We start from the raw sequence: 21,149 nt of genomic DNA, 5'->3' as shown, positions 1-21,149 counted from the left end.
TTGAGAAGCTTCTTAACCACATATGTATGTGTGTGTGTGTGTGTCTTTGTTTTGACAGCATGTGACACTTGTAAATGAATGTCATTGTCATACAAGCGGTGTTCTTCATTTTTGAATGTTCCACAAAAGCATATTCAGCCATGAGGAAATATTACATTATCTGGAAATTGGTGAGGGCTGCAATGGGATGCACAATCTACTGTAGGAAATCTGACCCATAGGTTGGCAGAAGATATTCCATAAATCAACTATACTTACTTTCTTGTACATCCAGTTTGGCTTGTGAACTATCTCTCCACTGGAATTTGGACACTTGGTTTGGCAGTTGTTGCAGAGCCCCATGATAACTCCGGCATCGATAGAAACCAATATCAGATTTCTTAACATTGTAAATCTGGAGTATACCTGAAGGTAGTGTTGTGTACCTGTGGATATACCAGAGAGATATTTAAACTTTAGGGAAAAAGGAGAGCAAACAGTAAATTTTTCACACAAAAAACCCCGCAAAAAACAAAATTGCTTTCAGTTGCAGTCATGTCTGTGTGATTTAGAAGTTTTCTTCCCAATCACATGGTTTTACGTTCAGTTCCACTACATGGCACCTTGGGCAAAATGTTTTATACTATAGCTCTGGGCAACCAGAGCCTTTTGAATAAATTTCGTAGATGGCAGCTAAAAAAACATTTTACAGATATGCACGTATGTGTGTGTGCATGAGTGTATGTTTGTGTCACTTTGTTTTAATATAACAAGATTGTTGTAAATGAATGTTGTTCAGTTCCAATGTTCTGTACAAACATGTCAAACCACCTCTTACCAGAATGCCAACACCCCTTCCTAGAAAGGAAAGTTACATAAATATTGATATTTTAGAACTTATAAGACCTGGCAGAGGAAAAGAGTTGATGGCCTTTGCTCTATGGAGAGTGACGGGTTTAAATAAGTAAATATATAAAGGACAAAACAATACTGTTATATGGACTGTTAGATATGTAATTCGTCTGACGTTCCGTGTGTCACTGTGGTTCATCTGAGTTCATTGTTTCATTGTTGTTGTCTTGTGTGACTGTCATAGTAAAATGTCATTGATATATATGGCGGACATGATTCTTGTTTATTCATAACGAACATTGGGTGAGTGCGTTCTTTGTATGTCATTGAATAATAAATGTAATAATTAAATTGTACAACTCGTTGTGTTTTCTCTGCGAGTCCTCCGAGGGAAATACGTCCACCCTGACACCTTATTACTTCTGTCTTTGATTACCCACACACTTCTCTTATATTTTACTCTCTAATCTCCTACCACAGAACCACTTCCCTCTCTACCGTTGCCCCACTCACCACAACCTCACAAGTGCTGATGGTGTCATGAAAGAAACACCTAGAACAATGTTGAGTGATTGGCGATAGGAACAGCAACCAGCTTTAGAAACCATACCTTAATTACACAATGGATGTAGCATGATGTAGTCCTCGGACACGTCAGATATTGTCAATCTTTCCAACCCGTGCCAGCATGAAAGATGAACGTTAAAGGATGAAAAGTGATGAAAGGTGATGATGCTCAACTTTCGCTACTGTTCATGAATTGGTTCAATGCTTAAGTGAGGTTTTCTTGGGGGTTTTTTTTTTTTTTTTAATAAAACAGATATTTATAGTTTACCATGTCATCCACTCAATTATTAGTAGTGCTTTTAGTTAGGAATAAAAGCAGTGTCCGCTAATCATTACAGTGCCTTCGAAACTGATGCCTTGAAAAGGTAACCTTTAAAACTAGAGACCTGGCCTCAATGCGTGCAAGAGAGCGAGCTTCGCCAAAGGCCTCACATGGTGGTAGCGTCGGAACGGTGCGGATAGAGGTCGAAAGATTCCAACAACCTTCTTCAGGATCCTGGGCCAGAGCAGAGCTGGAGCATACCTTCACGAAGAGCATTTAACTGTGGAGTGTGGGCTTGACTTCATAGTGGTCGATATAAATATAGCAGGGGAGGTAACTGTAAACGCATTGATGAATTACTTCCCTTGCTTTGTAATTCACGTTATAACTACACTCCCTCCCTCTCCTCCTCCCTCTCACCTATGTGCGTGCGCCTTGAGAATTTTTGATTTTCGGTTGATTAAAATTTTTTTTTCAACGACTGCAAGACAAGAATACGGGGAGAGAAATTTTTATATTCTTCCAATTCAGCACAACTGTTACAAGGGATTTTAGGAAACAGAGGTGGATGGAATTTCTACGGGGCCTCTCGATTTGTTAGAAATAGCAGTCAAACCGCTTTCAAAAATCACATTTTTCTTTTCTTTCTTTTTTTAATAGAAGCATGATGTGGACCATGTTCTCCGAGAGGAATTCAATCTGAAAAGGAGGGATAGTCATCGCTAGATTATTGCTGATCTTAGGTCTATCAAAGCAGATTTGGCCTGGGGTTAAAACAACAACGATGACACAAAAATAAGTTAACTTCATTTCTTATCAAAGTGGTAAAATATTAAGCGGTCCGCTCGACGAGTTCAAAATAGAAGCCATGGCCCCTCAAAATTTATTAAATTAAATAAAAAAAATAAAAAAATTATTTTGGATTACAGATATTTTACATATTTGTAGTTAGTCAGTTCTAGCCATTTTCCTCGTGATCCTCCATAAATTCCATATCCCCCCGCCCCTCACTTCCATAATAAAGTAGTGAACCAAGCAAGGGAGTCTCTACAGGGGTCACATGCTCGATAGCAGCCATGTTTCGTCCGCCTTCATAGTTAAACATGGAAAGACATTGGATAACGTTAATTTTAAATCCACGCTTTGCTTTCAATAAATAGACTAGATGGTCACAAATGGAACGTCCTACTGGATTGGGTCTGACGTGGGCACAACGATACACACACACAAATCAACGAAACCCATAGTACGTGATCGGTCGACATGTTAATAATAGCTGTGAAATCTCCCTCATATAATTTATACCCCTTTATCTTGAGAACGCATCGGATAATGTAATCATGAGTACTATACATAAACGCTGAGAAACACTTTTAATCACAAGATCTACTGAATCAAAAGCTGACCTGGGGCCAAAATGAAAACGTTGTTATTACATGCACTGTATACACACCAGATACAAGTGTGTTCATAAATCCAACACACCCAGTTCAGCTTTCTAAATTACACCATAATTATGATGAGAATAGAAATCACTAAATCATGAAACATAAAAAAAAACAAAAACAACTAAACAAACCTGCTTCTACGATTACCAATCAAATTATAGTACGTATTTTGATTGACAGTTGACACACCTCCTTTGTCTCCACATCGGCCAATCAACGGCCGTTATTTTCTCTTTGTTAGTAACATCCACATTTACTGAAAAATCCACCTCCATTCATCACTGTCCTAATTTACCCGCCACATGTGTATATATACATACAATAATAATGTACGTACACACACATATATTTTACATATATATATATAAGATCCCGTATCCACATCAACACACACCGACAAAGATATATACCATCACATGCAGCATGCGCGCACACTATTATACATATACTACCACATAAATTCGTCTAAGCTTCTACATCAATCACGGGGCAACTGCGATTCGCGGGGGATTCTTGAATGGCACACCTAACGAAAAATTACCTTGAAAATTTCTAGCGGTGCCGCCCGCTTCTCGGAAAAAGGTTACCCGTGCCTGTTCTCTATGATATAGAGCGACCTACGAAAAATAGCAAACGAAATCTTCCTCAAATGACACACGGCCGACATTAAAGTGGGTACATTAGATAATGTAGTCTAAGGTTGACTTCGAACTAAACATCAACAACCATACCAATACATACAATTTACCTATATACTTTCTTTTACTTGTTTCAGTTATGACGGCCATGCTGGAGCGCCGCCTTTAGTCGAGCAAATCGACCCCAGGACTTAGTCTTTGTAAGCCTAGTGATTATTCTATCGGTCTATTTTGCCGAACTGCTAAGTTACTGGGACGTAAACACACCAGCATCGGTTATCAAGCGATGTTGGTGGGGGAACAAACATAGACACACACACACATATATACATATATACGACGGGCTTCTTTCAGTTTCCGCCTACCAAATCCACTCACAAGGCTTTGGTCGGCCTAAGGCTATAGTAGAAGAGACTTGCCCAAGGTGCCACGCAGTGGGATTGAACCTGGAACTATGTGGTTGGTAAGCAAGCCACTTACCACACAGTCACTCCTGTAGTATATTCTTTTACACGTTTGTCATTTGACTGCAGCCTTGCTGGAGCACTGCCTTTAATAAAACGAATTGCCCCCTTATTCTTTGTAAGCCTAGTACTTATTCTATTGGTCTTTTTTGCCGAACCGCCAAGTTACGGGGACATAAACACACCTACATCGGTTGTCAAGCGAGCGCAGGGTGGACAAACAAACAGAAAGACACTTAAATATATATATACAAACATATGCATTACACACACACACACGACAGGCTTCTTTCAGTTTCCGTTGACCAAATCTACTCACAAGGCATTTGGCTGGCCTGAGGCTATAGTTGGAGACACTTGCCCAAGGTGTCATGCAATGGGAGTGAACCCGGAACCATGTGATTAGGAAGCAAGCTTCTTACCACACAGCCACGCCTGCACCTGTAGTATGTAGAATATTTTCTCCCCAAAAGATCCTCTCTATATTTTTCAAGTGTGAACTGGAAGATGAGGCTATCATGCCTTTCTTAAGAAGCCAGTCTACTACAGGTAACATTGTCACACTATCTAATCTGGTATCTAAGCCTTCAACAACCAGGTGAACTACAATGTTACCTTCAACTTGTTTTAGTCTGTGGTAAAGGTGGAGCACCGCCTTGAAGAGTTTAGTTGAACATACACACGCATGATGAGTTTCTCCAGTTTTTGCCAGTTAAATTCACTCATAAGGCCTTGTTTGGCCCAGGGTTATAGCACAAGACAAAGTGTCGTACAGAAGGACTCAACCTGAAACCATGTGGTTGCAAAGTAAGCTTCTTAACCACACAGCTATGCCTGTAACTGTCAAACTAACATCTAATAGCCAAGTGAACTCTGATTAGGTATCATAACTAGAATATTCTCTGGTACCTAAATTCCAGCAAACAGTTGCGGTCTGATAGGTGGAATTAGGTGTTCTTCACTGATGCACAACAAAGCACTGGTAAGAAGAGTTGAACCGAAGACCTGTACTGGTGTAGGTCAGCCACACTGCACGGCGAGTGCACAGGGTTGAGTGGATAGGGTGGGCACAGCTGAGAGGTGGAGTGGTTCATATATTGTTATCAGCACTCCCATGAAAAGTAAACAGCTGCAAAGTTTAACTAGTAGCAAGTGATAGGAACATTTGGGGGAACAACAAACTTGCGGATGAAACCAGCGGTGGTAGCATTGTGAACTTACTGAATGCTTTGTTATCTTGCAACTGGAGTGCAGCTATTCTTGAGGGGGTTAGCAGTATAGCATGACAACCTTGTTTCTTTTAACACCAAAACACTAAACACACGAATGACGTGCAACTTGCCAAATTGATTTCAAAGCATAAACATATTTTCCTTGCAAACAGGGTGGATGTGTGGTTAAAATGTTAGCTTTGCAACCACATGAGTTCAGGTTTAGTGCTATGCCATGGCACTTAGGGCAAGTGCCTTCTCTCATAGCCCTGAGTCAACCAATGCCTTGTGAGAGGATGTGGAGGATGGAAACTGGAAGCCTGTTGTATGTGTGTGTGTGTAAGCATGTGTATTTGTGTGTATCCCTCCACACTGCTTGACAACTAGTGTTGGCTTGTTTCCACTCCTGTAGCTTAGCAATTCAGCAAAAGAGATTAATAAAATAAGTATCAAATTTGTTTTTAAATAAAAAATAGATACTGAGACAGGTTTGACTAAACCATCCAAAGCAGTGTCCCAGCACGGCTGCAATCTAATGACTGAAACAAGTGATGGAAAAACACACCTTTCACATACAAGGCATTGGTCAGTCTGACGCTACGGTAGAAGGCAAAACATCTGCCAAAGGTGTCAAAATATTCTCATGGATCTTTCATTGATCTCTACTTTATATGTGTTTGCTAGTCACACATAAGGGAGATAACTTGACAAAACTGCAACACAAACACTGGGGGCGCTTTCTCTTCTTAGTAACAAAAATACTTGAGTACTGTTCACTTTACTGAGCTTTATAAAACACATGCGACTGTATTGCTGCTACTAATACAATATGGTATACCTCTTCTGAAAGGCCAAACAACTGATCAACAAAAATATACTCGCCAACTTGCACACAGATACATCGAGTCTTTCTCCCAGTCTCTCTTCTACAGTTACCACAACAACCTATCCTCCTCTGAACTAGTTTCCTACCCAGAACCCCTCTTCTCAACTGCCACCAGGCTGTACTAAATACAAGAAAAGATGGTCACAGCTGGGACATTTTTCATCATAGTCACTTCTGGATCAAAACCAACCTAGGGTTTATAGTTGCTTTGTAACTTGGGGCTATATATATATGCACATGTGCACAGAAGAACAAGCATGGCTGTGTGGTTAAGCTTCCTTTACAACAATGTGGCTTCAGGTTTTCTCTTAGTAGGTGTCTTCTAATATAGTCATGGACCAATCAACCCCTTGCAAGTGAATTTGCTACATGAAAACTTTGTGGGGACATACTGTATGTATGTATGTACGCATGTCTAATTTCCCATACCTTAGCAGTTTGGCAAACAAGATAGTAGAATTCTTTCATTCTTCTACACATTTCAGTCATTTGACTGTGGTCATGCTGGAGCACCACCTTAAAGGGTTGTAATCAAACAAATCGACCCCAGGACTTCAAACCAACATCAATTATCAAGCAATGGTGGGGTGACAAAGACACACACAAACGTATATACATACATACAACAGGCTTCTTTCGGTCGGCCAGAGGTTATAGTAGAAAACACTTGCTCAAGGTGTCACATGAACCAGGAACTATGTGGTTGCGAAGCAAGCTTCTTACCACACAGCCACTTTAAGAAATAAGTATTTGGGTTAATTTGTTCAACTAAAACCTTCCAAAGTGTAGTCCAAGGACTGAAACAAGATAAAAGACACAGAAGCACACATGTTATGGAAATGTAGCTGAAAAACTAACTGTGAAACTCCTCTGCAGTAGTAGTAGTAGTAGTAGTAGTAATAGTAGTTGTTGTTGTAGCGGTGGTAGTAGTACACAAGATTGAGTAGTAGTTGTGAAAGCAGTGGATATGCAAGGATGAAATGTGCATTGATTGAGAAGACAGGTGAGAGAGAGAGAGGGAGAGAGATAGAGATGGGGGTGGAGAAACCGTACAGGTAACATTTTGTTGTGAGTCATCATCAATCCTCTGCGGGTATGTGCGCATGTGAGTGGGGAGGGGTTAACAATGTATATATATACTTTACATATATGGTGCAGGAGTGGCCATTTGGTAAGAAGCTTACTTCCCAACCACATGGTTCCAGATTCAGTCCCACTGCGAGGTACCTTCTACTATAGCCTCGGGCCAACCAAAGCCTTGTGAGTGGGATTTAGCAGAAGGAAACTGAACGGAACCCTTCATATATATATATATATACATATTTATTCTTTTATATGTTTCAGCCCTAAGGCCGTGGCCATGTTGAGGCACCACAGTGATATAAACAGGAAAAATAGAATTCAAAATAAGAGCATTCTTTTACTCTTTTCAGTTATTTTGACTGCGATCATGCTGGTTCACCAGCATGGTCAACAAATTAACCCCAGGACTTCACTTATTCTATCAGTCTTTTTTTGCCAAACTTAAGTACACATACATATGTTTTATTAATATGTAGCAGAAGCAACAGAGTGACTCAGGCCAGAGTGTTTTGTGAGTTTGCACTTATCAAAGTGCTAATGCATGAAGCTCTCAGCCCTAAATTAACTCTGTGGTTTCTACTATATATATATATATATATATATATATATATATATATATAGGTGCAAGAGTGGCTGTGTGGTAAGTAGCTTGCTTACCAACCACATGGTTCCACGTTCAGTCCCATTGCGTGGCACCTTGGGCAAGTGTCTTCTACTAAAGCCTCAGGCCGGCCAAACCCTTGTGAGTGGATTTGGTAGACAGAAACTGAAAGAAGCATGCCATGTGTGTGTGTGTGTGTGTGTATATATATATATATATATATATATATATATATATATATATATATTTGTGTGTGTGTTTGTTTCCCACCAACATCGCTTGATAACCGATGCTGGTGTGTTTACGTCCCCGTAACTTAGCTATTCAGCAAAAGAGACTGACAGAATAATTACTTGGCTTACAAAGAATAAAACCTGGGGTCGATTTGCTTGACTAAAAGCAGTGCTCCAGCATGGCTGCAGTGAAATGATTGAAACAAATAAAATATATATATATATATATATATATATATATATATATATATATATATCTCACAATTCCATGAAAGCATGATGGCTGGCTGAAACTTTGAATTCACTGTCAATACTAATCTTATTAAAGTATAAATTTGTACTCTACCAAATATATTAAGTAATCCTTAAGTTTAATGTAAAACTGTTTTCATTATAACATAAAAACAAACATTAATATAGAAACACACACGCACGCGTAATGAAAAAATTTATTTCATTACACTCACGCAGACATACACATACATACATACATGCATAGTTACATATATGCTCGCACAATGAGGATTAGTGTCTTGTTGATAATCTACGAGATTTACAAGTATCCATTTATTTATTTATCAGATGGCTGAAGGAGAAGGGGGGAAAAAAAAGGCGCACTGCCCTTAAGGTTCTAGATCCAATTAGACAAGTGATGGGTTCGTAGTATGATGGTAGTAGTCATAGTAGCAGCAGCTGCCGCCACCACCATATTAAGATTCTTTAAAAAAATATATATATCAGCGTTTTAATGTTTCTTTTCCCATGCTTCTATGGCTGGATGCCCTTCCTGTTGCTAACCATTGCCACTTTTCAAGCAGGATAATGTTTCCCTGTGGCCAAATATGTTTTTACAGAATATTGGAAGTGAATGACAGTCATTTACAGCAGTCTATACAAATATAGATATATGTATAATCCTTTTTCTCTTTTTAATATTAATACTGCTTGATGTTAGTATAATTTCCCTTACTTGTCTCAATCATTGGACTGCAGTCTTGCTGGAGATACCACCATGAAGGCTTTTGTCAAACAAATTACCCCCCCCCCCCCGTAGATATTTTAAGTCTGGTACGTATTCTATTGGTCTCCAATTGCCAAGCTACCTTATAGGGGGGATGTAAACGAACCAACACTGGCTGTCAAGTGGTGGTGGGGACAAACACAAAATTACATGCATACACAATGGGCTTCCACGCAGTTTCTGCCTATCCATTTCATTGGCAATGCATGGGGGGGGGGGGGGGGCTAAGAGCTATTGTGGATGACACTTTGACTCATTTTTTCCCTTCTCATTCAGGTGACTTTCTAGTTGTCTCAATCTTTCTTTTTGATTTCTGCTTCACCTATCTTGTATGGGCTAGGGACTAAGGGACACAAACACAACAAGGAACAATAATGGTGTGTGTCTGTGTGTGTGAGAGAGAGAGAGAGAGAGAGAGAGAAACAGACAGAGAGAGAGAGAGAGAGAAACAGACAGAGACAGAAAAAATGTACTGGGCATTGGGAGAGGTCAGAACAAAGGATCAATACAGAGTTTACAGAAGAAAGTAAAACCAAAGAAAAAATGGTTTCTTTAGCAATGGGGTAAGAAGAATGTTAGGGATTGGCACAGAGGATACTGGAAGTGTAGTAGGATGTGGGGGAGGGAGGTAGCCAGCAGAGGGTGGAAGATAAAAATAGATCAGTGAGCAGGTGCTATATCTACAAGAACTGAAAGTATGTCCACAGATGTAGTATACACACACCTACACACCAACAAACAAAATACATATTGCACATATACAAGAACACATAAGATACATATAAGATCATGTATGTATATACACACACAATGGAGGTGTGTCTCGTTTTACCTGCATTATAGGCAGTTACAGGGTTTGCATCTATATATATATATAAAGATGAGAATGTGTGTCTGTCTGTGTGTCTCCCTAAAACTTGAGAACTACACAACCAATTTCATACAAAACCCAAGTTAAAAAGATAACAATTCAATTTCTCTGGTTGACATTAAGACCCCCCCTCCCCCAATAGGGGCCTTAACTCCCACATTTTAGAGCTCCATGACTTCCATTTTTCAGGAGCAAAATCCTTTTTAACAGGTTCCATAAGACTGGAATTTTGGAATCTGCACATAAAAATCAGTAGTATGGGATACATGTTTCATGATTAGAATTTTTTTAGGGTGTGTAAAGAGGGAAAGAACCCTCATCTGCAATTCTGATGAAGTTTGAATCATAGGTATTCCAGTTCATTAGAGAAAATATAACAGAAAAATCTAATTCTTCAATTGCATGTAACACAGGCAACGCCGGGTATCTCTGCTAGTTTGGTATAAAATAGAGGTGAATGACACAGAACTGAGTTTTGGGGTCAGCCCATTAAGATATTATGGGAGAAAGAAGAGGTAAATGTAACAGGGCATAAGCTGGCTGTGTGGTTAAGAAGCTTGCTTTGGAACCACTTGGTTTCAAGTTCAATCCCCACTGCATGGCAATTTGGATAAGCATCCTTTACTATAACTCCAGGCTAACTAATGCCCTATGATTGAATTTGGTAGATGGAAACTGCCTTTATGATTGTCCCCACCACAACTTGATAATCAGCATTAGTTTGTTTAAATCCATGTAACTTAGCAATTCAGGAAAAGAGACTAATAGAGTAACATGGAGTCGACTAAACTCTTCAAGGTGGTGCCCCAGCATGGCCACAGACTAATGAATGAAACCTTATCATTTCTGAACCCCGATATCCTAGTATAACACACATCCTTATTAATACTTATTTTATTATATAACATCCTCATTACTGTTAACAGATAATACATAACACAAGTGCTTATTGTTATCACTGGTATTATGTAACACTGTCTTACTACTAATACTATTAATACACACTCTCTAATTACTACAAGTGTGAGAGAGAAGGCTGCCCAATGATATCAGCAGTTATTGTCCATAGTGTATAGGCACATGTTATGTATATTAGGCTTTTGTCCAGGACTGTTGTGATTCAGCTGTAGGGATCAATGCTTGGTTTCCTGTAGAATTTAACCACATCATAGTGCTTTCTTTAGTCTGACTCTTTCTCTCTCTCTCTCTCTCTCTTTCTCTTTCTCTCTCACTCACACACAAGCAGTGATGATAACGTTAATACATCTGTTAAGTGTTGTTATATCTCATCTAAGTTCTCACATATCTACACCCACTACATACACATTCCATAGATTGTAAAATATGCACATGCATGTGTACACCTATGTGCATCTACCTATCTACCTGTGTGTCTGTCTGACTAACACACCCACACATAGGTGTAAAACAAGAAGGAGGGAAAAAAACTGTACTTGAATACCAAAGTTAGAGTAAAATAGTATTTCACTGAAGCTGAAGACTTCACAAGCTGTTATTCAGAGTTGAACATAGACGCAGGCATGGCTGTGTGGTAAGAAGCTTGCTTCCCAACCACATGGTTCCGGGTTCAGTCCCACTGCATAGCACCTTGGGCAAGTGTCTTCTACTATAACCACAGGCCGACCAAAGCCTTGTGAATGGATTTGGTAGACAGAAACTGAAAGAAACCCATCGTGTTTCTATATCATCATCATCATCGTTTAACGTCTGCTTTCCATGCTAGCATGGGTTGGACGATTTGACCGAGGACTGGTGAACCAGATGGCTACATCAGGCTCCAATCTGATTTGGCAGAGTTTCTACAGCTGGATGCCTTTCCTAACGCCAACCACTCCGAGAGTGTAGTGGGTGCTTTTACGTGCCACCGGCACGAAGGCCAGTCAGGCGGTACTGGCATTTGTTATTTGTATCTGCGTTTGGTCAGCCCGAGGTGATAGAAGACACTTACCCAAGGTGGTGCGCAGTGAGACTGAACCCACAACCATGTGGTTGAGAAGCAAGCTTCTTACCACACATCCATGCCTGTACCTACAGATATATATATATTATATATGTAACACAGAAGTAGTGATACTGACAATCATATTGATTTTGATGGTGATGATTGCCACTGTTGCTACCATTAGTTTCATGCCTGCTTTTTCATGCTGGCATCAGTTGGATGGGTTTATATGGAGGTGGGGGTGGGACAGCAACTGGACATCCTTTGCATCACCATCTCTTTTAGTAGTCTTCTGTGAGACAAAAGTACGTGATGGCATGCATATCAATAATATGGCCATGGGAAAATAGCCAGTTAACTAATTCAACTTGACATTGGTTAATTAGCTAGCTAACTGAACCTGAGAAGAGCTAATTAAATAGCTATCATTATCATTCTCTATTACGTATTGCAGTCATTGGCCTGTGGCCATGCTGGGGCACCATTTTGAAAGGTTTTAATAAAACAAGTTGACTCTATTACTTATTCTACTGGTCCCCTGTTGCCAAACTGCTAAGTTAAAGGGACTCAAACAAACTAACACCAGTTCTTAGGTGATGAGTATAGTGGTGGTGGACAAACACACAAATGCATGCACACAAACACACACATATATACACATGATGGGCTTCTACACAGTTTCTATCTACCAAATTCACTCACAAGGCATTGGAATTGAACCCGAAACCACGTAGTTACGAAGAAAGCCTCTTAACCACACAGCCATGTTAAATCGTTAGCTAACTAAACTTTATAATAATAATGAGGATGCAATCTGGAATCCATGGATACTTGTGATGGTCTATGTTGGCAAGAATTAGCCAGTACCTTGCGATAAGACCATTTCCTGTGAGGAATGGCAAGCAGACACTAATGTTTCAGATCTTTTTCTTTTTTAGTCTGAGAGTAAAGAAATGAAAAATACATAAAAGACAGTATTATCACATGGTCTGGAGAAGAAAAAGAAAAAGAAAAAGTGACACTACCACCACTTCTATCTATCTCAGTATGTGTGTGTGTGTGTGTGTGTGCGTGTGTGTGTGTGTGCGTGTGTGTGTGTGTGCGTGTGTGTGTGTGTGTGCGTGTGTGTGTATCTTCCTCAGTCTTTGAACTATCCCACTGACAATGGCCAGGTAGTATATAATACATAGCTAGCTGAACTCCACAATAACTAGATTGATAGGAAACTAGCTGAAGTTAACAATAGCTAATTAGCTAGCTAGCTCAAGCTAACTTATTGTCTTAAATCCTCATTGAATGCTAAAACCAGATTATGCGAGAGGCAAGCAAGGGTTTTAAACTTGAAAAGGAACCAGGCTTCCTAATTAAACCACAGCTGCACACAACAGGCAGACATAGCTTTATTAACTAACGACGCTTTCATGTGACACCTGCTACAAACATCGTTTTCTCCTTCAAAGCCTTGCAAAACATTTCGGTTTCTTTGCTGCCGTTTCTTTGTTCTGCTCTGATCATTGAAGCTTACACTAGCGCACACATACACACGCACAAAAACCTACTCATCGGACCACCAAACTACCAACAGCCATACACCAGTGATTAAAACTTACCTTTTCTTCTGCAACAAACAAACTGAATATTTTGTTGTTGTTTTTTTTTACTTTTTTTTTATTTAATGTTATTATTTGGAAGGGGTATCTCCCCACACATCCACCCATCCAATATATATATATTTTTGGACTTGTGTGTTCTTCCGTAACCATGTCAATCAGCAAAACTCCTTTGAAGATGTCTTTTCTTTCTTTCTTTGTAATGTGTCATGTACACACCTCTGTATGACTTTGAGAGTCAAAAACAGAATGTATCATTTGTATGTAAAAGTAACAAAAGTTAATTTGTGAATGTGTGTGATTTTATAGACACAGGCATGGCAATTGGGGTTAAGAAGTTTGCTTAACAACTCAGGTTCATTCCAACTGCATAACAGTGAGCAGGTGTCTTTTACTATTGCCCTGGGCTAACCAATGCCTTGCAAAGGGAATTCATAGATGGATATTGTATGAAATGGTGTGTGTGTGTGTGTGCACATACACAATTATACAGTATTTAATGGCATAAAAATGCATCAAAAAAGTTTTTAGTGCATTAAAGCTTATGGGAGGCCTATGACGTGTTGGATGGGTTTCCAGTTGCATACAATCAACTTAGGTCTTCGATGAGGCCCAAAATCTGAATCCAAGCACATCATTTGTTTGATCTTTAGGCCTTTCTCTTCCACAGGTACCCTCCACCAATGACATTCCAACGTCCATGCACAACAACCACATGTTTCTTTAACTACTGTGTATCACCACATCCCCTACATCACTTAATAGATCTACCTGTAATAACTGGCCACTCAACTTACCTGTGTTGCACTTTTCATCTGAGTTAACAATAATACATTCCAACATATACCTGACTCCATTCCTCTCCAAACCCACTCCACTAATATGCCACATTCAAACATCAAAGGGCTAACTAACTACCCTATGGCCTTATACTCCGTAGACACACTTCACTCCATGTAATGTTTTGGAAGGAGAGAAGAGAAAATCCAAAAGCTGAGGAGAAGAAAGAGAGGCAGGCAGACGGACGGACAGACAAACACCAGCCTTCTAAACTGGCCAACAAAGCAGCGAAGACATTAAAGTACAGGCAACCTACCTGAGGTCATTTGGAAGTTGTGCTTTATCCTTTTCCCAGACATAAACAGCATGTGGCACTGCCTTAATGTTGCACTGGAAACTAGCAACGCCACCTACATATGCTACTTGAGATTCAGGTTCTTGGATATATGATGTTTGAATACCTAAAACAGAGAGAACAAACACACAAATAAAATATTGTTTACAGTCAATACATAATAATAATAATAATAATAATAATAATAATAATAATAATAATAATAATAATAATAAATAGGTTTCAAATTTTGGTGCAAAGTCAGCAACTTTAGGGGAGAAGTTAAGTTGATTACATCAACCCCAAGTGCTCAACTGGTACTTGTTTTATCAACCACAAAAAGAAAAAAAAAGAACGGAAAGCAAAGTTGACCTCCACAGAATGTAACTCCATAAATAGCCATTAAGCATTTTATCCATTCCACTAATGATTCTGCCAGCTGGCCATCTTTAGATAACAATAACGAGTCACATCAATTATTCCCATTATCTCCTAACTACAAATGCTGTAAAGGGAATGGACAAAGCCCCTCTCTTCTGCATTAAAATTCAATCTGTATTTTTGAGGTCAAGGTGTTGCTGTGTGGTTGAGAAAGTTACTTCCCAACCATGTGGTCTTCGGTTCAGTCCCACTCTATGGCACCTTTGGATAAGTTCCTTTTATTATAGCCCTGAGCCAACCAAAACCTTGTGAATGTATATAGTAGGCAGAAACTGAAAGAAGCTCATTGTGTGTGTTGTCAGAGTTAGAAAGGGCGTCCAACCATAGAGACCATGCAAAACTGACAAATGGAGCCTAGGAAGCTCTTTGGCTGGCCAGCTCCCAAACTGTCCAATCCATGCCAGCAAGGAAAACAGATGTAAATCGTTAAACATTTAGATTTCTTTGTCAAATATAGCACTAATTTATTCACATGCATTATATTGTAGCTTTGAAATTTCGATGATGTGATTGTAGGGTAGGAATGAGATGTTCGATTGATCAGTTTGAACATAAAACAGGTAGAAAATTTGGGCTGATATGGTTGGTTTAAATGCTAAATGATGATGGTGTGTGTGTGTGCGTGTGTGGGTGGAGGGTTGTACACCATTGTATCAATATTACGTGATGGTTATGAGAGCCACCATTACACAAGTGATGTTGTTTGTTCCAGTCTTCCATGAAAACTTGTCAGGCCATAGAGAAATATCTTACTTGTAAACAGGTGAAGGTTAGCAAAAGAAAATGCATCCAACTGAAAAAAGTCTGCCTTAACAAATATACATATATACTATATAATAAAGGTATTCCACAATGAAGACAAAACCAAACATGAATTGTACAAGCAAGACGTGATCCTCCACCCTGACTTGAAGGATGATAAAACCAAGTAAGACCTGGCTTAGGTTGGTGATAATCTGTCCAACCCAGACTAGCATGGAAAGCAGAAATATAATAATGCATGAATACATATACAGGATTGATAGCACACATAAAAAAAATTATACTTGCATCAATAAATATATCTTTGCATATTTATACACACACAATCATAGTAAAGATCATGACAAAAATTATATTTCATCATCACCATTATCATCAATGTTAAATGATTATATATGTGTGAATGTAAATATTTTGTGAGTGTGTGTGTGTGTGTGTGTGTGTGTGATATTTGTGTATCTATATGCATGCATAAGTGTGCTGTATATAATCGCTACTGCGATTGTATCTCAGTGCATATTAATACATACATAAATAAATACATACATACACACATACATATATTCAGATATACAATCATAGTGCATATAACACTACAATGAATGATGAACACACACATGCAAAAAAAAAACCCCATATTTGCATTCATAAATATATATGAACTCAGACACAACCATAGTCAAGATTATACTCAACACATACACACATGCACATACAAATACAAACACCACAAACACACACACAAAGACACTCATGTAGCACATTGCGAAAGTAAATCCAATTGAGTGCTGGATTAAGATTACACAGAAAGAAATAAGAGAGAGAGAGAGAAAGACTCTCTTAGTTCCAACCAAACTCAACCCTCCTCCTACTGTATGTATTGAGAGAGAGAGAGAGAGAGAGAGAAAGAGTGACTGTCAATACCAAATCAGTGGCTTCTCAACCCACAACCCTCTATCTATCTATCTAGCCATTTATGTATGTGAATCAATCTATCTCACCATCTCACTATCTATCTATCTATCTAGCTAGCTAGCTACCTACCTACCTACCTACTTACATTCCTACCTATCCTATCTTACAGATTCCCTCAGGTAACACAACAAACATGTAATTAGTTCAATTAATGAGTATGTTACTGATTAAGAACAGAAACCAAACTGTTGTAAATAGGTTGCAGCTATCCTAGTTTATAACACCAACACATACACAAAGTGATGTATAATTGTGTGTGTGTTTGTAAGATAAAATGTTGCTAGGAAAGATATCTATTCATCCACCTGTAGCTATCTATCTATCCATCCATCTGTAGCTATCTATATATATATATGCATGTGCACATACACACATACATAAGTGAATGTGTTAGTGGCGATATGTATAACTGTATGAGTGTGTGTGTTTTATAATACAACACACATATCGCTGTTTTTATTTTACGTCCACTCTTGATGCTGGCATAGGTTGAGGTCTACATTGTTCAGGTGAGTTCTTTGTATGCGAAAGTGGTGGTGGTGGTGGGGAGTTACATAGAAATTGTGGATAAGGAGAGATAGAAAAAAGTAATAGAAGAGAACTAGAGTAATCATAGGAGCTTCGAGGTTGTTGATAAAGTGAAACAGCCATGAGGGTTGTTCAGTGTTCGTAAAGAGATGGAGTAGAAATGAGCTTTTATTTATTTATTTTAAAATTAAATCATTCTGGAGGAGCAGTACCCAAAGCTTTTTTTCAGTGCTTATTGCTAGACAACAGGTGTGTGTGTGTGTGTGTGTGTGTGTGTGTGTGTGTGTGTGTGTGTGTGTGTGTGCACATGTGCGCGTGGGGGAGAAAGACAGGAAAGAGAGAGGGGGATGAAGGGAGGGGGAACTTTGAGGTGATGGCCAGGGATCTATAAACAATCTACTAATTTTGCCATGTACAACTACATTAACCTTCTTGACACCCAAAATATCTGAAACTGGCCCTTGGTTTTATGAGACAAATTTCCCATTTATTAAAACTTTCCATCAAAATTTTCTTTCATGTTAATTCGTATAACAAACATCATCTTGACAAAGTTATTTTACTAAATTCTTTATTTGCATAATTCAAAACAAAAACTCTTTCAAGATACAAAAAAAAAAAATGTAATAGAGAAAGTGTTTAAAGCTAAGTCGTGTCTGATAGGTAATTGAGAGGGCACCACACCCAAAGAAGGTCCTCAGTATCATCACTTTATCTTAAACGCTGCTACAGGGTTCCATCTTTAGTTCCCAGCTATTTAATAGTTCTTGAAAACCTATCTCCAGTTTTATGGATCAAATTTCCAATTCTGAAGAGATCTAGCTAAAAACTTTCATCAAAATTTCACGTTACTTCATTCCAAACATCAGTTTAATAGGCGCAGGAGTGGCTGTATAATAAGAAGCTTGTTTCCCAACCACATGGTTCCAGGTTCAGTCCCACTGTGTGGTACTTTGGACAAGTGTCTTCTACTATAGCTTCAGGCCGACCAAAGCCTTGTGAGTGGATTTGGTCAATGGAAACTGAAAGAAACCCACCGTATATATATATCTGTGTGTGTAGTTAAGAGAGTGGGGAGGTAGCTTTATGCTAGGTGTTGGGAGGCCAAAGTATGTTTTCACCCCACCACTCACACACAGAGTCTTTGTCAGAACAATCCCTTCTATTTTGCATGTGTTAATATGGGAAAGAGCCAAGTTTAAAGCACCATGGTTTGTAGTTAGTGTTAGAGCACCAGTAAGATAACAAAGTATCCATGAATGTTTAGTCTGAGCTTGTACAGTCAGAGCTCTATCTTAAGCCCCCTAATTACCATTCATTAGAATTCTTGAGAAAATAACAATTTCAGACTGGTTCCCTATCAGAATGTTAAAATTCTCATTATCTGATTCTCACTAATGAGAAACCAGAGACCTTTGACAATGGGTCGTTAATTGAAGGTTACATGGCTGAGTTGATAAGAGTATTGGATAAGTTTGTCTTGCTGTATTTGTTCCAGCTCTCTATGCAGAGTTCAAATACCGCTGAGGTCAACTTTGCCTTTCATCTTTTTATTCTGCTTAGAGGTTAATAAACAAAGTACCAATCATTATACTAAGTCAGTTCTTTTCTCCCCCCCCCCCTCCACTTCTCTCTCTCTCTCTCTCTCTCTCTCTCAATCTTTTTCTGGAAGAAATCAATTGTAGTGAAACATGGAGAAGGTTTGGGCTCCGCAAATTCTAAAAATGTGCGAGACATGTTTTATGTCATGAAACTCCTACAACTTGCATCAGGAGAAGTTGAGGGGCCCAAAACATAACTATTGACTGACAGCTGATTACAAAATCCCAACGTTGTATGGGAAGAGACTTTCCGATCCTGATATGAGGAAAAGAAATAGATAAGAACCTGATGCTGTGTGCACAAAAAATGGTGCAGAATCTGTAGCAGATCAATAAAAAAGCAGCACTTAAACATAAACAAGGCAACTTCAGATGTGATAGCTTTCTCACACACGCACACTTCTCTCTCTCTCTCTCTCTCTCTCTCTCTCACTTTTACTGATTTCAGTTATGGACAACTGCCATGGTGGAGCACCAACTTTGAAGACTTTACAAATGATTAAGTTGATCCCCAATAATTTGTCAGACAGGTATGGCCAGACACAGGTATGAATGTGGTTGAGAAACTTGCTTCCTAACCATATCGTTTTGAGTTCAGTCCCACTGCAAGGCACATTGAACAGGTATCTTCTTATAATAGCCTTGGGCCAACCAAAGCTTTGTGAGTGAATTTGGTAGACAAAAACTGAAAGAAGCTAGTTGTATATCTATGTGCATGTATGTACCCACGTCTAGGCATCACAAGATGGTTGTAAATGAGCACCATTGTTCAATAAGCAAGGTTGATTGTTTCCAATGAAAACATGTCTAGTCACAAGAAGGGCATCCAGCCACAGAAATCAGTCTCATTTGAACTATGCAAGCATCGAAAGGTGGATCTAGTGGGCAGGGAATTCGGCTTACAATCCTTAGAGGCGTTGTGTCCTTAAGATACTTTATTTCACATTGTTTCCAGTCTCCTCAGCTAACAAAAGTTGTACCCGTAATTCAAAGGAACAGCCTTGTCACATTCTGTATCATGCTGAATCTCTCCGAGAACTACATGAAGGGCATGCATCTAAGGAGTGCTCAGCCACTTGCATGTTAATTTCACGAGCAGGCCGGTTCATTGGTTCGATCAACCTGGAACATTCATCGTTGTAACTGACGGCATGCCAGATATATATATATATATACGGTGGTTGTCTACTCCTTACACAGAGTTTGACCACCTCCTGCACCGACACCTTAGCCCTTTCATGGCGTCTGATGTGGCTTTTTAAACCAGACAATATTTTGAAAAAAAACATCCACACAGATTGCACAGCTGATCTGTACTACAAATACCTGCAGGTAAGTTCTGCGCATTGTGGATCCTAACATGTCTTTTAAGACCCCCATACATACACACACACACATATATATACATACATATACGTAAATACATACACATATATACATATACATACATACACACACACACACACACACACACACATATCTACACACACACACACACACACATATATATATATGGGAGAATGTACGAAAAAAAAAACAACAGACGAGGACAGGTGGTGTAAACAACAAAAGGATGTATTAGTATGACGCTCGGGAATACGGAAAGTCTTTAACGTTTCGAGCTACGCTCTTCAACAGAAAGAATACGGAGAAAACAAGGAGAAAAACACGGAGAAAAAAAATTGAATGTTGTGGTCAGCGATATACACACACACACACACATATATATATATATATGATAATCTACACACTCTCCATCTACAAAATAATTCATTCACAAGGCTGGTCAACATGAGATAAGAAAAAAGAAACACTCCCAGCAAAGCGCTGTGCAATGATTTCGAACCTGAGACCATATGGTTGCAGAGTAAACTTCTGAGGCAAGCCAAACCTACAACGCAGAGAGAGGGAGAGAGAGAGAGAGAGAGAGAGAGAGAGAGAAAGAGAGAGAGAGAGAGTAGGGAAAGAAGATTTAGTACATTGATCTATAAAACATGGTCAGGAGCAACAAGCATGGTGTAAGTTATATAAGAGTGCAG

The 21,149-nt window shown here is 39.1% G+C and overlaps 1 protein-coding gene across 4 annotated transcripts in view; it reads right to left on the bottom strand.

Annotated features, from left to right (window-relative positions):
• The window catches only part of LOC106868723 (protogenin B-like), a 146,887-nt gene that overhangs the window by 48,904 nt on the left and 76,834 nt on the right, over positions 1–21,149 (bottom strand). For all 4 annotated transcript variants that reach the window (XM_089340599.1, XM_089340601.1, XM_089340600.1 and 1 more), the window contains exons 3-4: positions 14,786–14,930; positions 259–425 (exon numbers count right to left, since the gene is read on the bottom strand). In XM_089340599.1, the coding sequence (XP_089196725.1) occupies positions 259–425; positions 14,786–14,930 (312 nt within the window). The remainder of the gene's footprint in view (positions 1–258; positions 426–14,785; positions 14,931–21,149) is intronic.

The sequence above is a fragment of the Octopus bimaculoides genome, chromosome 23 (assembly GCF_046866305.1).
Source record: "Octopus bimaculoides isolate indiv1 chromosome 23, ASM4686630v1, whole genome shotgun sequence".
Taxonomy (NCBI): Eukaryota; Metazoa; Mollusca; class Cephalopoda; order Octopoda; family Octopodidae; genus Octopus; species Octopus bimaculoides.
Note: the sequence above shows the minus strand (reverse complement) of the source record. Positions and strands in the feature narration are given on the sequence as shown.